At 36.0% G+C, this 17,773-nt stretch overlaps 2 protein-coding genes across 2 annotated transcripts; both read left to right on the top strand.

Moving 5' to 3' along the window:
- The first annotated feature begins 920 nt into the window (after window positions 1–920).
- Window positions 921–2,128, top strand: LOC146721282 (dynein light chain roadblock-type 2-like). Its single transcript, XM_085487185.1, has 4 exons — window positions 921–1,000; window positions 1,229–1,384; window positions 1,501–1,835; window positions 1,909–2,128. Exons 3-4 carry the CDS (start codon window positions 1,778–1,780, stop codon window positions 2,118–2,120), a joined length of 270 nt encoding a protein of 89 aa, XP_085343311.1. The 5' UTR covers window positions 921–1,000; window positions 1,229–1,384; window positions 1,501–1,777; the 3' UTR covers window positions 2,121–2,128.
- Window positions 2,129–5,160: 3,032 nt separating this feature from the next.
- On the top strand, window positions 5,161–7,373 carry LOC146721281 (uncharacterized). The gene is given in 2 exon segments (XM_085487182.1): window positions 5,161–6,906; window positions 6,908–7,373. Coding segments are annotated over 2 exon segments (1,785 nt in total). The 5' UTR covers window positions 5,161–5,166; the 3' UTR covers window positions 6,953–7,373.
- Window positions 7,374–17,773: the final 10,400 nt, after the last annotated feature.

Here is a 17,773-nt window from a genome sequence, read left to right as displayed (position 1 = left end):
TCGCCCGGCCCGGAGGTGTCGCCGGTCGGCCGTGGTTCCCGGAGGTGTCGCCCGGCCCGGAGGTGCCGCCGGTCGGCCGTGGTTCCCGGAGGTGTCGCCCGGCCCGGAGGTGCCGCCCGGCCCGGAGGTGCCGCCCGGCCCGGAGGTGCCGCCGGTCGGCCGTGGTTCCCGGAGGTGTCGCCCGGCCCGGAGGTGTCGCCGGTCGGCCGTGGTTCCCGGAGGTGTCGCCTAGCCCGGAGGTGCCGCCCGACCCGGAGGTGCCGCCCGGCCCGGAGGTGCCGCCCGGCCCGGAGGTACCGTCGGTGCTTATACCTTATTGTCCCGGCATTTCGTTTGTTTCCTTCTTAATTAATGCTAATTATCGTTGTTTGACATTCGCCATACGGCTATCGTGATAATATTTTATCGTACAATAGGACTTTTCGATCGTTCGCTCTCCGCGACAATGTCTCGATTGAACGCGCCTTTCGGCGCTCGCGCTCGCATACGGCCGTGCGTAGGACCGTGCGTCGCCGACCGCCTGGCCGACCGGTTGGGTACTATCAAGAGACACGGTAGTGTCTCGCGACCAGTTAAGGGCGTAGCCGAGACACCGTGTATCTTAACGCGAGTCGGACATTTGAGTCTTTATAATATTTCGAATTCTCAATAACGGCTGAAGCAATCAAGTTTATACTAGACTTAATCGATAGATTGAGTTTGAATTATATAATAAAAGTGTCTTTATTTCTGCTCTACGTGATTTGTAAGCAGAGATATATAATTGCAAAGTCGAAATATGAAAAATTTCTTTTAAGAAACGTCCCCGTCATCATTATTATCATCGACCACGCAAACATAGTAGTATCGTGCTACACGTATTCACACGTATACAACACATGCGCACACATATATCACACGTACACAACACATGAATAGATGCATGTATTGGAAATGTCCATCTCGCACGTTTTACAACAGACGGCGATAGTTGCCCTCCGCTATATTGACAGCGTGCGGGGTTAGATATTTTCAATTTTCAATTTCAATTTTTACATTCAATTTTAATGTTATTATTTGCAAATTTATTGTCATAATAATTTATGTGCAAGTTTACAGTCTGTGATACAAAATCAGATATTTTGCTATTATTTCAATAATATTTCAATTATATAAATTATAAATGCCTATGTATGAGTGTGCATATATTTTTAATAATTTTCTTAATTAGCTTCTATATTTTTTTCAGTTGTACATCAAGCAGGTAGCATTATCAGCTCACTTGTGAGCATGGGTTGGGCAATGGCTAGTTATCATCGCAGCATTTGATTAGCTTAACAAGATAAATCTAATATCAGTGCTATAGGAACTATTTTACAATTTTTCTGGCATTTTCTTATTGCAGGTACATATATATCCAATAATTAATATACAAAATTAAATATTATTCATCACACACTTTGTATCAAAATAATATATTTTTTAAAATTTATTTAATCATTTTTATCATTGTGATTGTAGTGGCAAGGATCTTATTGCTCAGTGTCATTGCAAGCATCTGGCCTGTATATACCATAATATATTGCGTAATACATTGGCTAAGTATGACAATATAGATTTTGATAGATTCCCATGGAATATTGGAATTTTGTCGGACTTACAGTCATCCACCACATATGCAGCCTACAATTAAAGAACGCATTTATTCCATATGATTTGCTTCCGTTATTGGAATATTTAAAATAAAAATTTTATTAATAAATTTCGATGAAATAATTTATAAGAGGTTGAAGAAACTATGAAACAAATTCAGTCTCATAAAAGGGTAGTTGGAACAATAGTGGTGAATGCAGAAGGTATTACATGAGATCATTGACATGATTTACTTGTAGTTGTAAACAAAAATTTATAAAATTATATTTGTTTTAGGTATTCCTATAAAGTCAACATTAGATAATACGACAACAGTTCAATACGCAGGTTTGATAAGTCAATTGTCAGATAAAGCTCGTTCTGTCGTACGTGACTTGAATCCAACAAATGATTTAACTTTCTTGCGCATACGTAGCAAAAAACATAAAATTATGATGGCACCAGATAAAGAATTCATATTAATAGTAGTACAAAATCCAGTTGATTGATATTTAAAAGAAACAAAAATATATTTCAAAGTTAAGATTTATTTTTTTGGTTGTTAATTTAATCTGTATGCTACATTGGATGTTAATATCTATTCAATTAAATAAAGAAAAATAAAAGAATAAAGCTTAAAAATTATACAAAATGCAGTATTTAATTACTAATTTAACAAATTATGAACTTTTAGAGTTTTTAAATAGTGCTTTCTTCTTTGGTAACAATATTATATTTTTAAGTTTGATAATTATGAAAATATGTATATATAGTAATTCATGGCATGTTTATTTTTGTATTTAATACAATTATAAATGTACATTTCTCATCAATAAAATATCACAGTATCTTTTTTATAATTTAATTTTAATATTGAGATTGTTTTTATTCAGTGGAAAAAAAAATGTGTAGTTGGTCCCTATTAATTATACATACATATAAGAGTGTCGCACAAATAATTCTATGCAGTCTTTTTAAGATAATATAAAAATACTTATAAATATAATCAATTAAAATACATATAATCAAAATTGTATGTATTAAAATTCAATAGCATATAAAAAAGATTTTTTAAAATTATATATATATAATAAAAATCCAACATTTTATATATATATATATCTATATATATATAAATATATATTTATTTATTGTATATCATAAATATATATTTATTTATTTATATTTACCTATCTTTTTTTTATATATATGGTAGAAATACAATGTATGAGTTATTTTATTTTGCAAAATTTTTGAAAGTTAAACTATTAATTACAATAAATTATTTCATATAATACCGAGATTCTTTTCATAATAAAGATTAAGAGAGAGTTAGATTTTATCATAAGATTTATAAAAGTCATAAGATAAGGTTAATTGCATATTGTATAGTTTATCTCTCATTTTTTAAAGTAAATAAATATCAAAGTTACATTGCTTGAACTGGTGCGTTTGAAGTATGTTGTCTTTTTGAGGGATGCAAGACAATATAGTACAAAAGCATTGCTGTAATTCCCAAGAAAAAGGAAATGATACAAATAATAAAGATTATATTAAAGTACTAAGCCTCTTTAACTGCAGGAGGACAAGCATATTGCCATAATAAATTTGCTGCAATATTTTCAAAAAAGCAGATAACATAGAAAGATAGATGTTTTCAAAATGTTTTGCTATCTACAGCATTGAGATATATAAAAATGTGCACTATGCCAATAACAGAAGCAAATAATATGGAATAAATGCGTTCTTTAATTGTAGGCTGCATATGTGGTGGATGACTGCAAGTCCGACAAAATTCCAATATTCCATGGGAATCTATCAAAATCCATATTGTCATACTTAGCCAATGTATTACACAATATATTATGGTATATACAGGCCAGATGCTTGCAATGACACTGAGCAATAAAATCCTTGCCACTACAATCACAATGATAAAAATGATTAAATAAATTTAAAATAAATTTTTAAAAATATATTATTTTGATACAAATTGTGTAATGAATAATATTTAATTTTGTATATTAATTATTGGATATATATGTACCTAAAATAAGAAAATGCCAGAAAAATTGAATTTGCTTATTTATTTAAAGATGCTTATCATATACAAAAATGAATGATATAATCTCTAAAAACTCACCTTTAAAAAAAGGTAAAAAAAGGCGACCAGTTAAGGGCACGCCATTAACAAAAATTATCCATTGCAAACCCATGTACAATAGAATTGTATGAAAAATTATCGATTATAAACCCATGTACAATCGTAACAAAAGTAATGAAATAAAAAAAAAATTGCGCCAAGTGAAAGTAGAAACTTGTACCAGTGGAAAATTAAAGTTGCAGACATATATAGAGTCGTATAATGAATCAATAAAAATTTAAATTTGTAAATGTAGAATTGTACCGTAAAAAAACTTATCTTTTAAAAAAAAAGATAAACAAGATGCCAAGTCCATGCGCCATGTGAAAAAGTGTTAAACAAAAAAGTATTTTTAAGTAAAAAAATCTATCAATTGACAAAAATTTATGTTCTAAAATTAATATCTCTACAAAAAGTAATGTCCAATTATTGCGCGAATAAATAAACATTTTTATAAAAAATTAAAATTTAAAAACTTATGCAAATTTAAAATTAATATAAAATAAAAAGAAATAAAAAAATTTTAGTTAAAAAAACTGGGCGCGCTGCAATGAGTTTAAAAGTAACAATTTAATTTTAATATCATTAGAATATTATTTAGCAGCGCGCCCAGTTTTTTTAACTAAAATTTTTTTATTTCTTTTTATTGTAGGCATTTTTTGTATAAAGACGTTAACCGACGATGAGATTAGCTGATTTACGTGTTTTGTTTGTCGACCTCGTGCCGGGTACTTATTTATTTGTAATATTTATTATTGAAAGCGTTCTGAGCGATCCTTTGTTTGTCGAGAAAACCGAAAACACAGTTCTGCGCGATGAACAAAGGTAATTCTGATTGGTCCGATGTTTCGGGTAGGGAAGGTTTTAACACCGGGTATAAATATGCCGACTTTTTGGGAATCGGGACAGATCGTCGTTGAGAGTATCATCTTCGGAGCGGTTCATCGAGATACCAGCACGCATTCTCTCACGAACCGGCAGACAATCCTTCATATCGAGGCGGCGGAAGGAAGATAGAGTAGAACCGGAACTTGGACAGCGAAGACGTTTCCGACTCGCAATAAACATATATATATATATATCTTCCGAACCTGACTTCTTTTCCTGAGTCACTAAATTCATCCGGCCTTCTCCTGCACTCCTACATTTCCATAATCAATAATTAATTGATATATTCGATATTAGATAAAAGATACGCCTACAGTAATCAGAAGTGGGATCGAGGCGTTGCACCCGGTTTCGCGAATTCGGCCTGGGAGAGGCGATTCGGGAGTTCGCGATACGCGTCGAGTGTGGGACGCGCGGGTTGAGACGATCAACGCATAGTGATCTTTGGGTTGCGCGAGTGTCGGGGACATCGCGGAGTGCCCGAGGAACCGATCGAGCAGATCTGAGGGACGGTGGCGGAGTCGATGCAGCCGAGTGATTTCACCATCGCTGAGATGAAGGAGGCTCTTCGCGAGAAGGGACTGACCTTGGGAGGGTCGAAAGCCGAGCTCATCCAGCGCCTGAATGCCAACGATTCAGGCGTATGGGCGAGATTGAGCGAGCAACGGAGGCAGGAGAGATATTCGGATGGCATCCCGGCTTCAGGAGGTGTGCGTTCACCCAGTGAACAGGGTGACGCCATGGAGATGGAGACCGTGGACGATACGCCGAGACGAGGAGACCGAGTGAGGATGACGACGCCGGAACGGAGAGAGCATGACGACGCGACGCAGGCAGAACTCTTATTACTGCGTCGAGAGCGAGAAATTTTGGAGAAAGAGCGACAGTTGCTCCAAAGAGAAATAGAAATGATGAGGAGTGCAGCCTCGACACCGACGATGACGAACGGCAGCGTTATTTCTGCGTTCGGCGGTGTGAGAGGAATTAAGGAGCTGCTGCCTGAGTTTGACGCGACGGACAGCACCTTTTGGAGATGGAGGCAGCAGTTGGAGCTGCTGAGACGCACGTATCAGCTGGACGAGAATTCGACGAGAGTGTTGATTAGCTCTCGGTTGAAAGGCCGTGCGTTGACCTGGTTTTACTCAAAGGCCGAGTATGTGACGCTGGACCTGGAGGACCTTCTGCGAGAGATGGAGTCGATGTTCGACCTGCGGCCAGGAAAGCTGACACTGAGGAGAGAATTCGAGGCTCGTGTGTGGAAAGGAGACGAGCAGTTTTGCGATTATTACCACGAAAAGGTGATTCTCGCAAATCGCGTACCAATCGCGGAAGACGAACTCCTCGATTACATCATCGAAGGAGTGACGGATCCTCGGCTGCAGAGTCAGGCGCGCCTGATGAACTTCCAATCTGGAAGAGAGCTATTGAAGGCGTTCGAGAAGGTGGTTCGAGGGAATCCAAAGAGACCAGACGTCCGGCCAGGGAGAGACGGAGCGAGGACAACCAGCGGAGGAAGAGCAGAGACGGCGACGCGGGGAGACTCGACGGGGTGCTATGAGTGTCGCGAAACGGGACATACCGCGGCTCAGTGTGTGCGACCGCAAGCGAAGCGGGTGTGTTATGTGTGCGAATCTCCGAATCATTTCGCCAGAGAATGTCCAAAGCGAAATCGGTCCGCGGCGTCGGAAACGCCGAACAGCGTTGCGCAAACTACGTCGATGAACGTCGTGCAACCGGTTGCATTATTAAAGCCATATACAATCACTGTAAAAATTATAACTGAAAATGAAAATAACGGGTTTGATAATTATGTGGTAGACGCGTTAATAGATTCGGGTTCTCCGATTAGTTTGGTGAAAAGCGAAGTAATTCGGGGCGACTCACGTCTGCTCGCGGACGAGTGCGTCGGTCAATTTTGCGGAATTAACGGCTCGCGGTTAAGTATCGACGGCATCGTTCACGCCGATTTGGAGGTAAAAGGCGTGCGCTTAGAAATGAAATTTTACACGGTGCCCCATAGTACGATGGCGTATAGCGTATTACTCGGTCGGGATTTCCTGAATTGTCCGTCGCTGCGTGTAACATTAGGGCGAGATTTTGAAATTACAAACGCGGAAGAAGCGCGCGTTAGTCAAATGATGCATATTGAATGCGACGACAATGTGGCGTGTTCGAGCGAAAAAGTAAAAATTAATCCGGCGGTTGATGAAGATACCACCGAAAAGATCTGCGAGGTCTACGAATCTCATGGTTTGAGTAGTCTTTGAACGGAGAAGTGTGTGCCGGATCTCGAGAGGGTTATCGCATTAAAACACGAACGACCGAGCGATGAGAGTATAGAGTCTGCGTTGAATGATCCGGTGCCATGTAACATCAGGGACGTACATAGGTTCGTCGGACTCGCGAGTCATTTTCATCGATCTATGCCGAGATTTTTATTGGTGGCAAAATCATTGTACGATTTTATTCGAAAAAACTCTGTTTTCAAGTTTGGGCGTCACCTGTTTGTCGTCATCGACGTGTTCGCTAAATTTATCCGGCTCTACCCGCGTAAGTCAACAGCATCGGAGGAATCGGTAGAGTATCTCTTTAAATATTTCTGCGCGTATGGTAAATCGAGACGTTCAATTTCGAACAGAGGAACTTGTGTCAAATCTGACATATTTGAGAGATATTTGGGATCCGGTGCTATAGAGCACGTATCAATTGCTGTGGGCACGCCGAGGGCAAACGGACAGGTGGAAAATATGATAGAATGATAATTCCGACGGTGAAAAATTGAGCAGCGAGGTGATGCGAGCGATCTATTACGCGATCCAATTAAGGTGAGCGATTATCCGTAGCGCGACCTCGATACGAGATAAACCTCAGACAAATATTGACGAAGCGCAAAAGAAAAAAAACGAGATGTGATATAATTTGCGACGGATCAAATGCACCCGTATATTCGAGCATGATTATATATTATTTGGTAAAGGAATTTTATTTATTGCGTATTGTAATTTTGGTAATAACGTTGACCGGGACGGTCAAAAAGTCAGGATGGCCGAGCTGTAGGCATTTTTTGTATAAAGACGTTAACCGACGATGAGATTAGCTGATTTACGTGTTTTGTTTGTCGACCTCGTGCCGGGTACTTATTTATTTGTAATATTTATTATTGAAAGCGTTCTGAGCGATCCTTTGTTTGTCGAGAAAACCGAAAACACAGTTCTGCGCGATGAACAAAGGTAATTCTGATTGGTCCGATGTTTCGGGTAGGGAAGGTTTTAACACCGGGTATAAATATGCCGACTTTTTGGGAATCGGGACAGATCGTCGTTGAGAGTATCATCTTCGGAGCGGTTCATCGAGATACCAGCACGCATTCTCTCACGAACCGGCAGACAATCCTTCATATCGAGGCGGCGGAAGGAAGATAGAGTAGAACCGGGACTTGGACAGCGAAGACGTTTCCGACTCGCAATAAACATATATATATATATATATCTTCCGAACCTGACTTCTTTTCCTGAGTCACTAAATTAATCCGGCCTTCTCCTGCACTCCTACATTTCCATAATCAATAATTAATTGATATATTCGATATTAGATAAAAGATACGCCTACAGTAATCAGAAGTGGGATCGAGGCGTTGCACCCGGTTTCGCGAATTCGGCCTGAGAGAGGCGATTCGGGAGTTCGCGATACGCGTCGAGTGTGGGACGCGCGGGTTGAGACGATCAACGCATAGTGATCTTTGGGTTGCGCGAGTGTCGGGGACATCGCGGAGTGCCCGAGGAACCGATCGAGCAGATCTGAGGGACGGTGGCGGAGTCGATGCAGCCGAGTGATTTCACCATCGCTGAGATGAAGGAGGCTCTTCGCGAGAAGGGACTGACCTTGGGAGGGTCGAAAGCCGAGCTCATCCAGCGCCTGAATGCCAACGATTCAGGCGTATGGGCGAGATTGAGCGAGCAACGGAGGCAGGAGAGATATTCGGATGGCATCCCGGCTTCAGGAGGTGTGCGTTCACCCAGTGAATAGGGTGACGCCATGGAGATGGAGACCGTGGACGATACGCCGAGACGAGGAGACCGAGTGAGGATGACGACGCCGGAACGGAGAGAGCATGACGACGCGACGCAGGCAGAACTCTTATTACTGCGTCGAGAGCGAGAAATTTTGGAGAAAGAGCGACAGTTGCTCCAAAGAGAAATAGAAATGATGAGGAGTGCAGCCTCGACACCGACGATGACGAACGGCAGCGTTATTTCTGCGTTCGGCGGTGTGAGAGGAATTAAGGAGCTGCTGCCTGAGTTTGACGCGACGGACAGCACCTTTTGGAGATGGAGGCAGCAGTTGGAGCTGCTGAGACGCACGTATCAGCTGGACGAGAATTCGACGAGAGTGTTGATTAGCTCTCGGTTGAAAGGCCGTGCGTTGACCTGGTTTTACTCAAAGGCCGAGTATGTGACGCTGGACCTGGAGGACCTTCTGCGAGAGATGGAGTCGATGTTCGACCTGCGGCCAGGAAAGCTGACACTGAGGAGAGAATTCGAGGCTCGTGTGTGGAAAGGAGACGAGCAGTTTTGCGATTATTACCACGAAAAGGTGATTCTCGCAAATCGCGTACCAATCGCGGAAGACGAACTCCTCGATTACATCATCGAAGGAGTGACGGATCCTCGGCTGCAGAGTCAGGCGCGCCTGATGAACTTCCAATCTGGAAGAGAGCTATTGAAGGCGTTCGAGAAGGTGGTTCGAGAGAATCCAAAGAGACCAGACGTCCGGCCAGGGTAGAACCGGGACTTGGACAGCGAAGACGTTTCCGACTCGCAATAAACATATATATATATATATCTTCCGAACCTGACTTCTTTTCCTGAGTCACTAAATTCATCCGGCCTTCTCCTGCACTCCTACATTTCCATAATCAATAATTAATTGATATATTCGATATTAGATAAAAGATACGCCTACATTATTTTATATTAATTTTAAATTTGCATAAGTTTTTAAATTTTAATATTTTATAAAAATGTTTATTTATTCGCGCAATAATTGGACATTACTTTTTGTAGAGATATTAATTTTAGAACATAAATTTTTGTCAATTGATAGATTTTTTTACTTAAAAATACTTTTTTGTTTAACACTTTTTCACATGGCGCATGGACTTGGCATCTTGTTTATCTTTTTTTTTAAAAGATAAGTTTTTTTATGGTACAATTCTACATTTGCAAATTTAAATTTTTATTGATTCATTATACGACTCTATATATGTCTGCAACTTTAATTTTCCACTGGTACAAGTTTCTACTTTCACTTGGCGCAATTTTTTTTTTATTTCATTACTTTTGTTACGATTGTACATGGGTTTATAATCGATAATTTTTCATACAATTCTATTGTACATGGGTTTGCAATGGATAATTTTTGTTAATGGCGTGCCCTTAACTGGTCGCCTTCTTTACCTTTTTTTAATAAGAGATACGTCGCGCTCGGCGCGTCGAACGAGTCGAGCGAGTCCGGACGAGTCGTAAACGTACTTTCTCGAGTCTCTCGCCACTCCGGCGTGTTTCGACCGCTCTCCGTACCGTCGCCGACCGCTTGGCCGGTCGGTTGAGTACTATAAGAGGGTAGGAGAAATTAATATTGTACGTGTCGCGCTCTCGACGTTGACAAACGAAGAATCGCCCGAACGGGTCGAGAACGGATTTTGTCGAGTCGCGACTCTGACACGGAGAGAACATTTATATAAAATGTTTGATTTGGAAACCACGAATATATAAAATAATATACGATCGTCGCAGAACGCGCCGCCGCCAAGTCTTCTCATGCTTGGAGGTTGCGTGTCTCGCGAGAACGTACGTTCGACTCTCGCGTCGTCTCGTATTCCTCTTCGCCGGGGATTACGGTGCGGCTCTTCTCGTTCGTCGCCGAACGCGCGCAAAATTAACGCACACTTATTTATTACGAGCACAGCATTGCCACGAGTCGGTGTCGCAAGACCGAATGGCTCTTATGTGGCGCGCACGCCTCTAGTGTGTTGGCCGCGCGGTTCCCTCTCGTTTCGTACGCAGCAGCGGAATCGTCGCGCTTACCGAGCATCTACTCCACGGATACGAGTTTGCGGGAAGAGTTGCTTCTTCCCGCTCGCTTTGTACGCCGTAGCGAAATCTTATTGCTGGTCGTGTGCGGTTAAACGCGTACGAACCAGACAGAACAGTCCTCGACGTCTAAGCATCGTCGATCTAGCGTCAGGGTGAATCGCGCGGTCTCTCGAGACCGCGCATCATAACATTTGGGAGAATAAGAACACGAGTATTTTGATCTTGTGGATTTTTGAACGGAGAGGAGGAGGAAGAAGAGGAGAGGCGGCGGCGTCGGGGGTTTACTCTCGCCTCCGTCGTTCTCTCGTACGCTTTACATAATAGCGTTAAACACAGCAGAGTGTCGCCGACCGGCTGAGCAAGACCGGCGGCAAATAAAATGGCACATACGAGCGTGTCGCGCGCGCGTCGGTGTTTCGGCATCGAACGCGCGCGCGCGCGAAAAAGAGCTAGCGACGAGTTTTCGGGCTTGCTCGCGAGTTACTCCCTTGCGAGTAACCGAACACGAAGCTCCCTGGTTGATCCTGCCAGTAGTCATATGCTTGTCTCAAAGATTATAAATGTAATTTATTTAATTACATTTTTATTTTTTAAATAATACATATATACGTTCCAAAAAATATAAGCCATATTATTATATATGTACGTGTGTGTGGGTGTATAACTATCATTTAATACACATTCACGTTAAATCACATCATTTAATCATATTTAATAACTATATCACTAACATATATAATTAATACTTATAATAAATCATTTTTAAAGTAATTTTTTTAAAATTCTAGTTATCACTTTATCAGAATTATGAAAAAAAATTGATACAATTGTTAGAAAACTTAACTTAAATGTGCATAACTTTTTAATATATAGGCATTAATAAAATAATCATAGTGATTGTTAATTTTTTATGCTACAGCTACGCATAAAAGTACTAAAATACTTAGAACTTTAAATTACTTTAATATTCAACTGTATATATTATTATAACTTTTCTCGTTTTATACTATATTTAAAAAATAATATTTAATAATTACTTTATTGCACTTACAACTATGCATATGTATTTAATACTGTAACCATTTAAATAATAAAATATATATATAATTACTGTGTATGAAATTAATACATTCAAAATAAAAAAAGTTCATATGCAAAAATAAACTCTATAAAATCTATAAATAAACGTAATAATAATAAACTGTGCAATAAACGTAATAATAAACGTTCAAATATTTTATTTGTTATATATTAAAATTATTCTATTTAATAACCTGTCCTTTTCTTGTTTAGATCTCCTCATTTTCGCATCTCTTCTTTTGTTCTTCCTTTTTTCCTAAAAAGAAATATGTGATTGTTATACATAGGTGCAATAAGTCAATTCTGCAATAAATATTCTATACAAAAATAACAATAAGTTCTTAAATGTTGTATTTAATTTAAAAAAACTAATCCACGCAATAATGAACAGATAGTGCATGTGTTCACCCTCTTTAAAATCAGTTTCTTATAAAAATAAAAAGTTTGAGATAAGATGATAAAATAGTTAAATTGAGGTATATTATATATAACTTACAAATCTCGGTCAAATCTCTGCTTGGCTAAAATTAGCCATCTTGCAATTATATCCTCAACTTCCTTATTTGTTAAATTGGTTCTTGAAGTTCGCGCAGCATCTAACAACAAGTTTAAACAGATATGTGTGGTTATAGATTATATAAAAATTTAAAGCGACTTAATTTTATATATATATATATATGTATATATGTATATATACTATTCAAAATTATTTTATATTCCTATGATTACATATTATTGAATAATGATATGATATTAGAGTTCTAATAGCATCATCCAATATAACCATGCATAGAATGCTATATATAAAGTGTCAAAAATATGTCAATAAAAACATTTCTGTGATTAAATATTTATATACTTACTTATGATACATATAGTAATGCGAAGATTTTCAAAGGCATTTTTCAATTTTGCACCAGCCCAACTATATTCCATTGCTAATTTATTTGTTAAAATATGTTTCATCATGTACGAAATCACATCATGATGATCCTTACCTCCTAAAAAGCTCAATTGTCTTGTCTAAAAATATAAAATAATTTAATTAATATTAGTTTATGATCTAAAAATATCAAAATAATAAACATTTGTTTTTCTCTTATAAAAAAAGTTAACATTACTTTTCTTTTAACTTCTTTAAAATTATTTAACATTATATAAATAAATAAATATGTCCAAAATATTGTTTTTTATAAGACATTTCAATAAAATGTTTCTAATCAATCGTAAGTATAAAATAATAATATTTTGTATATACCATTTCTGCAGCAACACATTTGTTTTTTAATTGATTATCAATTCTCTGTAATTGTTCTACGGTATCTGCTGGCAAATCGAAATCATAATGTTCATTTTTTTTTAAATCCGTTTCCTCATTTTTTCTTATGTGATTATCCAACTTTATTAAACGTTCATCAATTGTTGTAAGATTTAACAATACTGCATTTAGTTTCCTGATAATTAAATTATGAAAATCTGCAAAAATAATTGACACATATTATTGTATATCTACTCATTGTCAGATTATATAAATATTACGAATTATATACCATTTTAAATATGTTTACAGTGATATAAATAAAAAAAGTTAAAACTTTAATAATATATATATATATATATAGGTAAGCTTTTACAAAAATTTAAAATTAATAACAGATATATTTTTACCTACATCAATCTCAGCATTACAAGTAACAAACAAATCGGATGTAGATATTTGTATCCTTTCCCAAAATTTTTCCCGTAAGTAAAAATATAAATTTTGTATTACCCATTTTTAGAACACATTTTTTTTTTTAATTGATGATAAATTCCTGAAATTTTTTAACGGATTGCGGAAAATCGAAATCATAAGTTCTTTTTTTTTAAATCCGTTCCTAAATTTTTTCTTATGTGATTATCCAATTTATTAAACGTTCATCAATTGTAAGATTTAAAACAAATCTGCATTTATTTCCTGATAATTAAATTTGAAAATTGCAAAAATAATTGCCCACATTTTAAATTGTATATCAAATCTTGTCAATTATTAATATACAATTTAATACCATTTTAAAATTTAAAATTTTTTACAGTGTATCAATAAAAAAAGTTAAAACTTTTAAAAATATATATATATCTTAGGAGTTTTTTAAAAATTTTCAATTAATACCCGAAAATTTTTTTTTCCTACATCAATCTCAGCATTCAATTTTGGATGTCGAAAAGTATCTGAATTTTTTTTGGAACAAGTTCCCATCATCACCATCTATATCGGATATTTGTTCAGCTAATTTAAGTTTGTCTATAGCTTTATCATATGTATCTAAAACGTATAAAATTTTTGAATATTAAAAATTAGATTTTTGTTTTATATATTTTATAATCAAATATCACTTAAAATTTAAATTTTAATATATACTTTTAATACATATATATTATAATTTTAATTTATATAATTTTTGATAAAAAAATAAAATACATTTTTTATATTACTAACCGCTGCTACCAAAAATACGGATTATTTTATATAATTGCCAATCATCAGAAGGAAATATTCTTTTCATAATTGCTTTATTTATCTTAATTTGACTTGTATATGATGGCCATTTACATTCCTTATTATTTTCAGTTAACCATTCAGAAGGAACAATTTGTAAACCATCTTCGAACTCCACAATATTATACGCCATAATAACTGTAAATAAAAATTGATCAGCATTGAAATTATAAATAATCTATGATGTAAATAATATGATAAAAATGTGACGATAATAATAATAATAATAATAATATTTGCAATTTATATTAGAGTATTATAATTACGTTTAATTATTTAATTACAAATGCAAATTAATATTAAACATGTATTATTCAGTTGTGTGTAACATCGGAAATATAATATAATTTTTTTTATAAGGCATTTTCAACATTTTTGCTCTAATTTTATCAAACTCCCATGTCTGAAGATGAGAATATTCAGACATGATACCAATATTTAAAGTTAATGACGAAATAGGCTGTGTATATAAATCTTCCACTAACACAAGTACTTTGCCAATAGCATACATTTTATTGTCATTAGATTTAATGAAATTTAAAAATTGACATTATTTGTCCATTTTCAAAAGAAATGCAATTATTTTTTGGATCATCACAGTTAATATAATATTGATTATTGCAAAAAATTTTATATTGTTGTACAGAAATGAAATCTTTCGTAATAGGACCATCACAATGAGAGCGTGTAAAACATTTTTCCATATCGTATGAATTTGAATATATTTTGAATGTTTCATTATTATGTATTGTCTCAATTTCTGCAAATCTTCTTGTTAATTGCTGTAATGGTTGGTTAGTTTTACGAATTAATTTCTTTAACGTAGACATATAATTCTCAAATTTAAATGCACTAAATTTATCCAGAGCACCAAATTGTTTTACGTCTGCAGCAAGATGTAATAAATTATGAATATTATGTGAAATATATTTAGAACCGTAGATAACTTGAAATGATTTTACAAAATGTTTTAATAAATTTTCTGCATATTCTATAATAGAAGTTTGATATGTTAAAGTAGGATGTGCAAGAATTGTGAATTGCTACATGTAATGTTAGAAAATTTAAATATACATTTTCTTGTAGTATTCCTTTCAATATAATAGGACCTGTATATAATAAAAATTGCCGATATTCTGTGGCTTTCCAATGTTTGATATACTTTAATGATCTTGGTTTTCGAGCAAAAATCAGAAGGAATATAATTGCGTAACTTTATTAGTTTCTTAGAAATTTGTTCTTTGTCTGAATTTGATAATCTTATCTTAAGTGGTCCTGAAAGCCATAACATAATAAGTTTACGCATAACACCCAAACATACCAGGTGCATATAATCTAGTGGCACATTTGTAACTAAGCCTAGATTTGGTATATTTTTTAAAATTGTGTCCACCAGTTTGATAATCAAGATTATAAGATCCAGTAAAAAATTCTTTATCATTACGTAACATCATATTAGATGTGTATGGAAAACATATATGTCCTTCTATATTATCACCTTCAATAATGCATTTAGTGCAACTATTATATCCAGTGTGTCCTTTACATTTAAAATAAATGATTTAGCAGGAGCGTCACAAATTATTGCTTTAATTTCGACTTTTATGATCTGTCCCTCATAATCAATCCCATTATTTATAAAAGCAATAGCATCACCTACAACATTTTTAAAAACGCATTTGCATTTTTTGTTTTCCTTCACCATAATATAAGGCAATGACATATACATTGTTTATAATATTATCTGCACATAATATTGGCCATAAACTCTTTGTGGAAGACTTATATATAAGGTAAACCATCAATATTTATAAATAATTGAATGTTATCAAGAGCAAATTCAATCTTTTACGTTCTTCAATAATTTTTAGAAGAGCTTTTTCGAGACCTAAGTGGCAGTAATCTCCGTTTTCAATTTGTATAATTTCAGTTGATTTAGGAGTTTGCAATAATGTACGTGGATCTTTAGGCAAAGTATAATTAGTGTGTGTTTGCAATATCTGTAAAGGTGACGGAGTGATTTGAGTGATATCTTTTCTTCAATAGCCCATTTACTTATGTCATGTATAAAAGTTTCGTTATCATTTAAACACAGATTTTCATAATTGTTATCGACTATAGCTTGCAGCTTATTTGCATCCGTGTAATTTTGTATCATACAGGCATTATTTTCATTCAAAAAGTTAATATTATTTTCATCATATATTGATTTAGATTTCATCTGAGTATACTTTATCAGAATCACATAAAGACGAAGCATTCTCATCAACAAACATTAGTTGATCATTATTATTATTAATTATTGCCATAGTAATCCGCAGAATCAGTCTGATGAGATATCATATTCATATCTGTTACTGTGTTTCTTGCAACTAATCTTCGTTTATGTCTTGCACTATAAAATATTGAGTGTTTTCGTTTGCGACCCATATTTTTCACAAAATATATTTTTTTTCCTAAATATACATATAGACAATGAAAAAAGATATCTTGTACAATAAATATGAAAAAAATATAAGACAAACATAAGATAAAAAATATTGTATATACTAACCTTAATTTTTATGTTGATGTTTTCACTTTGTTAAATCACTTCTTATTGCTAGTGATCTTCTGAGATCACTTATTTTGAGTCAAATTCCTCTTATGCAAATAAAAAACACTCTGGTACCACACAACAGACTGCGTATAACGCTTCAGAGGCGTTTGGGCAACGTGTACGCGCCTACAACGGTCACGCTTTCATTAGTATTAGGTAAGATTAGGTTACATAAGAAGTAGCGTCCATTAACGGTTACGTGTTGATTCTTTACTTTTAGAACAAATCACGTCAAGTTTGAAAAGATGACATTTAGCAGTCATTCTGCTGAACGCACTATTTTAAAAAAAATTATTTCAATAAAAGTTGTTTGATTCAAAGGAGGCATAAAGTAGATTGATGCCTTTATTGAGAATTTAAAAAGATATTTAAAGGGGGGGGGGGGGGGGGGGGGGGGGGGGGGGGGGGGGGGGGGGGGGGGGGGGGGGGGGGGGGGGGGGGGGGGGGGGGGGGGGGGGGGGGGGGGGGGGGGGGGGGGGGGGGGGGGGGGGGGGGGGGGGGGGGGGGGGGGGGGGGGGGGGGGGGGGGGGGGGGGGGGGGGGGGGGGGGGGGGGGGGGGGGGGGGGGGGGGGGGGGGGGGGGGGGGGGGGGGGGGGGGGGGGGGGGGGGGGGGGGGGGGGGGGGAAAAAAAAAAAAAAAAAAAAAAAAAAAAAAAAAAAAAAAAAAAAAAAAAAAAAAAAAAAAAAAAAAAAAAAAAAAAAAAAAAAAAAAAAAAAAAAAAAAAAAAAAAAAAAAAAAAAAAAAAAAAAAAAAAAAAAAAAAAAAAAAAAAAAAAAAAAAAAAAAAAAAAAAAAAAAAAAAAAAAAAAAAAAAAAAAA

The sequence above is a fragment of the Nylanderia fulva genome, unplaced genomic scaffold, assembly GCF_048542155.1.
Source record: "Nylanderia fulva isolate GAGA-0341 unplaced genomic scaffold, ASM4854215v1 Scaffold505, whole genome shotgun sequence".
NCBI lineage: Eukaryota > Metazoa > Arthropoda > Insecta > Hymenoptera > Formicidae > Nylanderia > Nylanderia fulva.
This window is presented reverse-complemented; position numbering and strand designations above follow the sequence as displayed.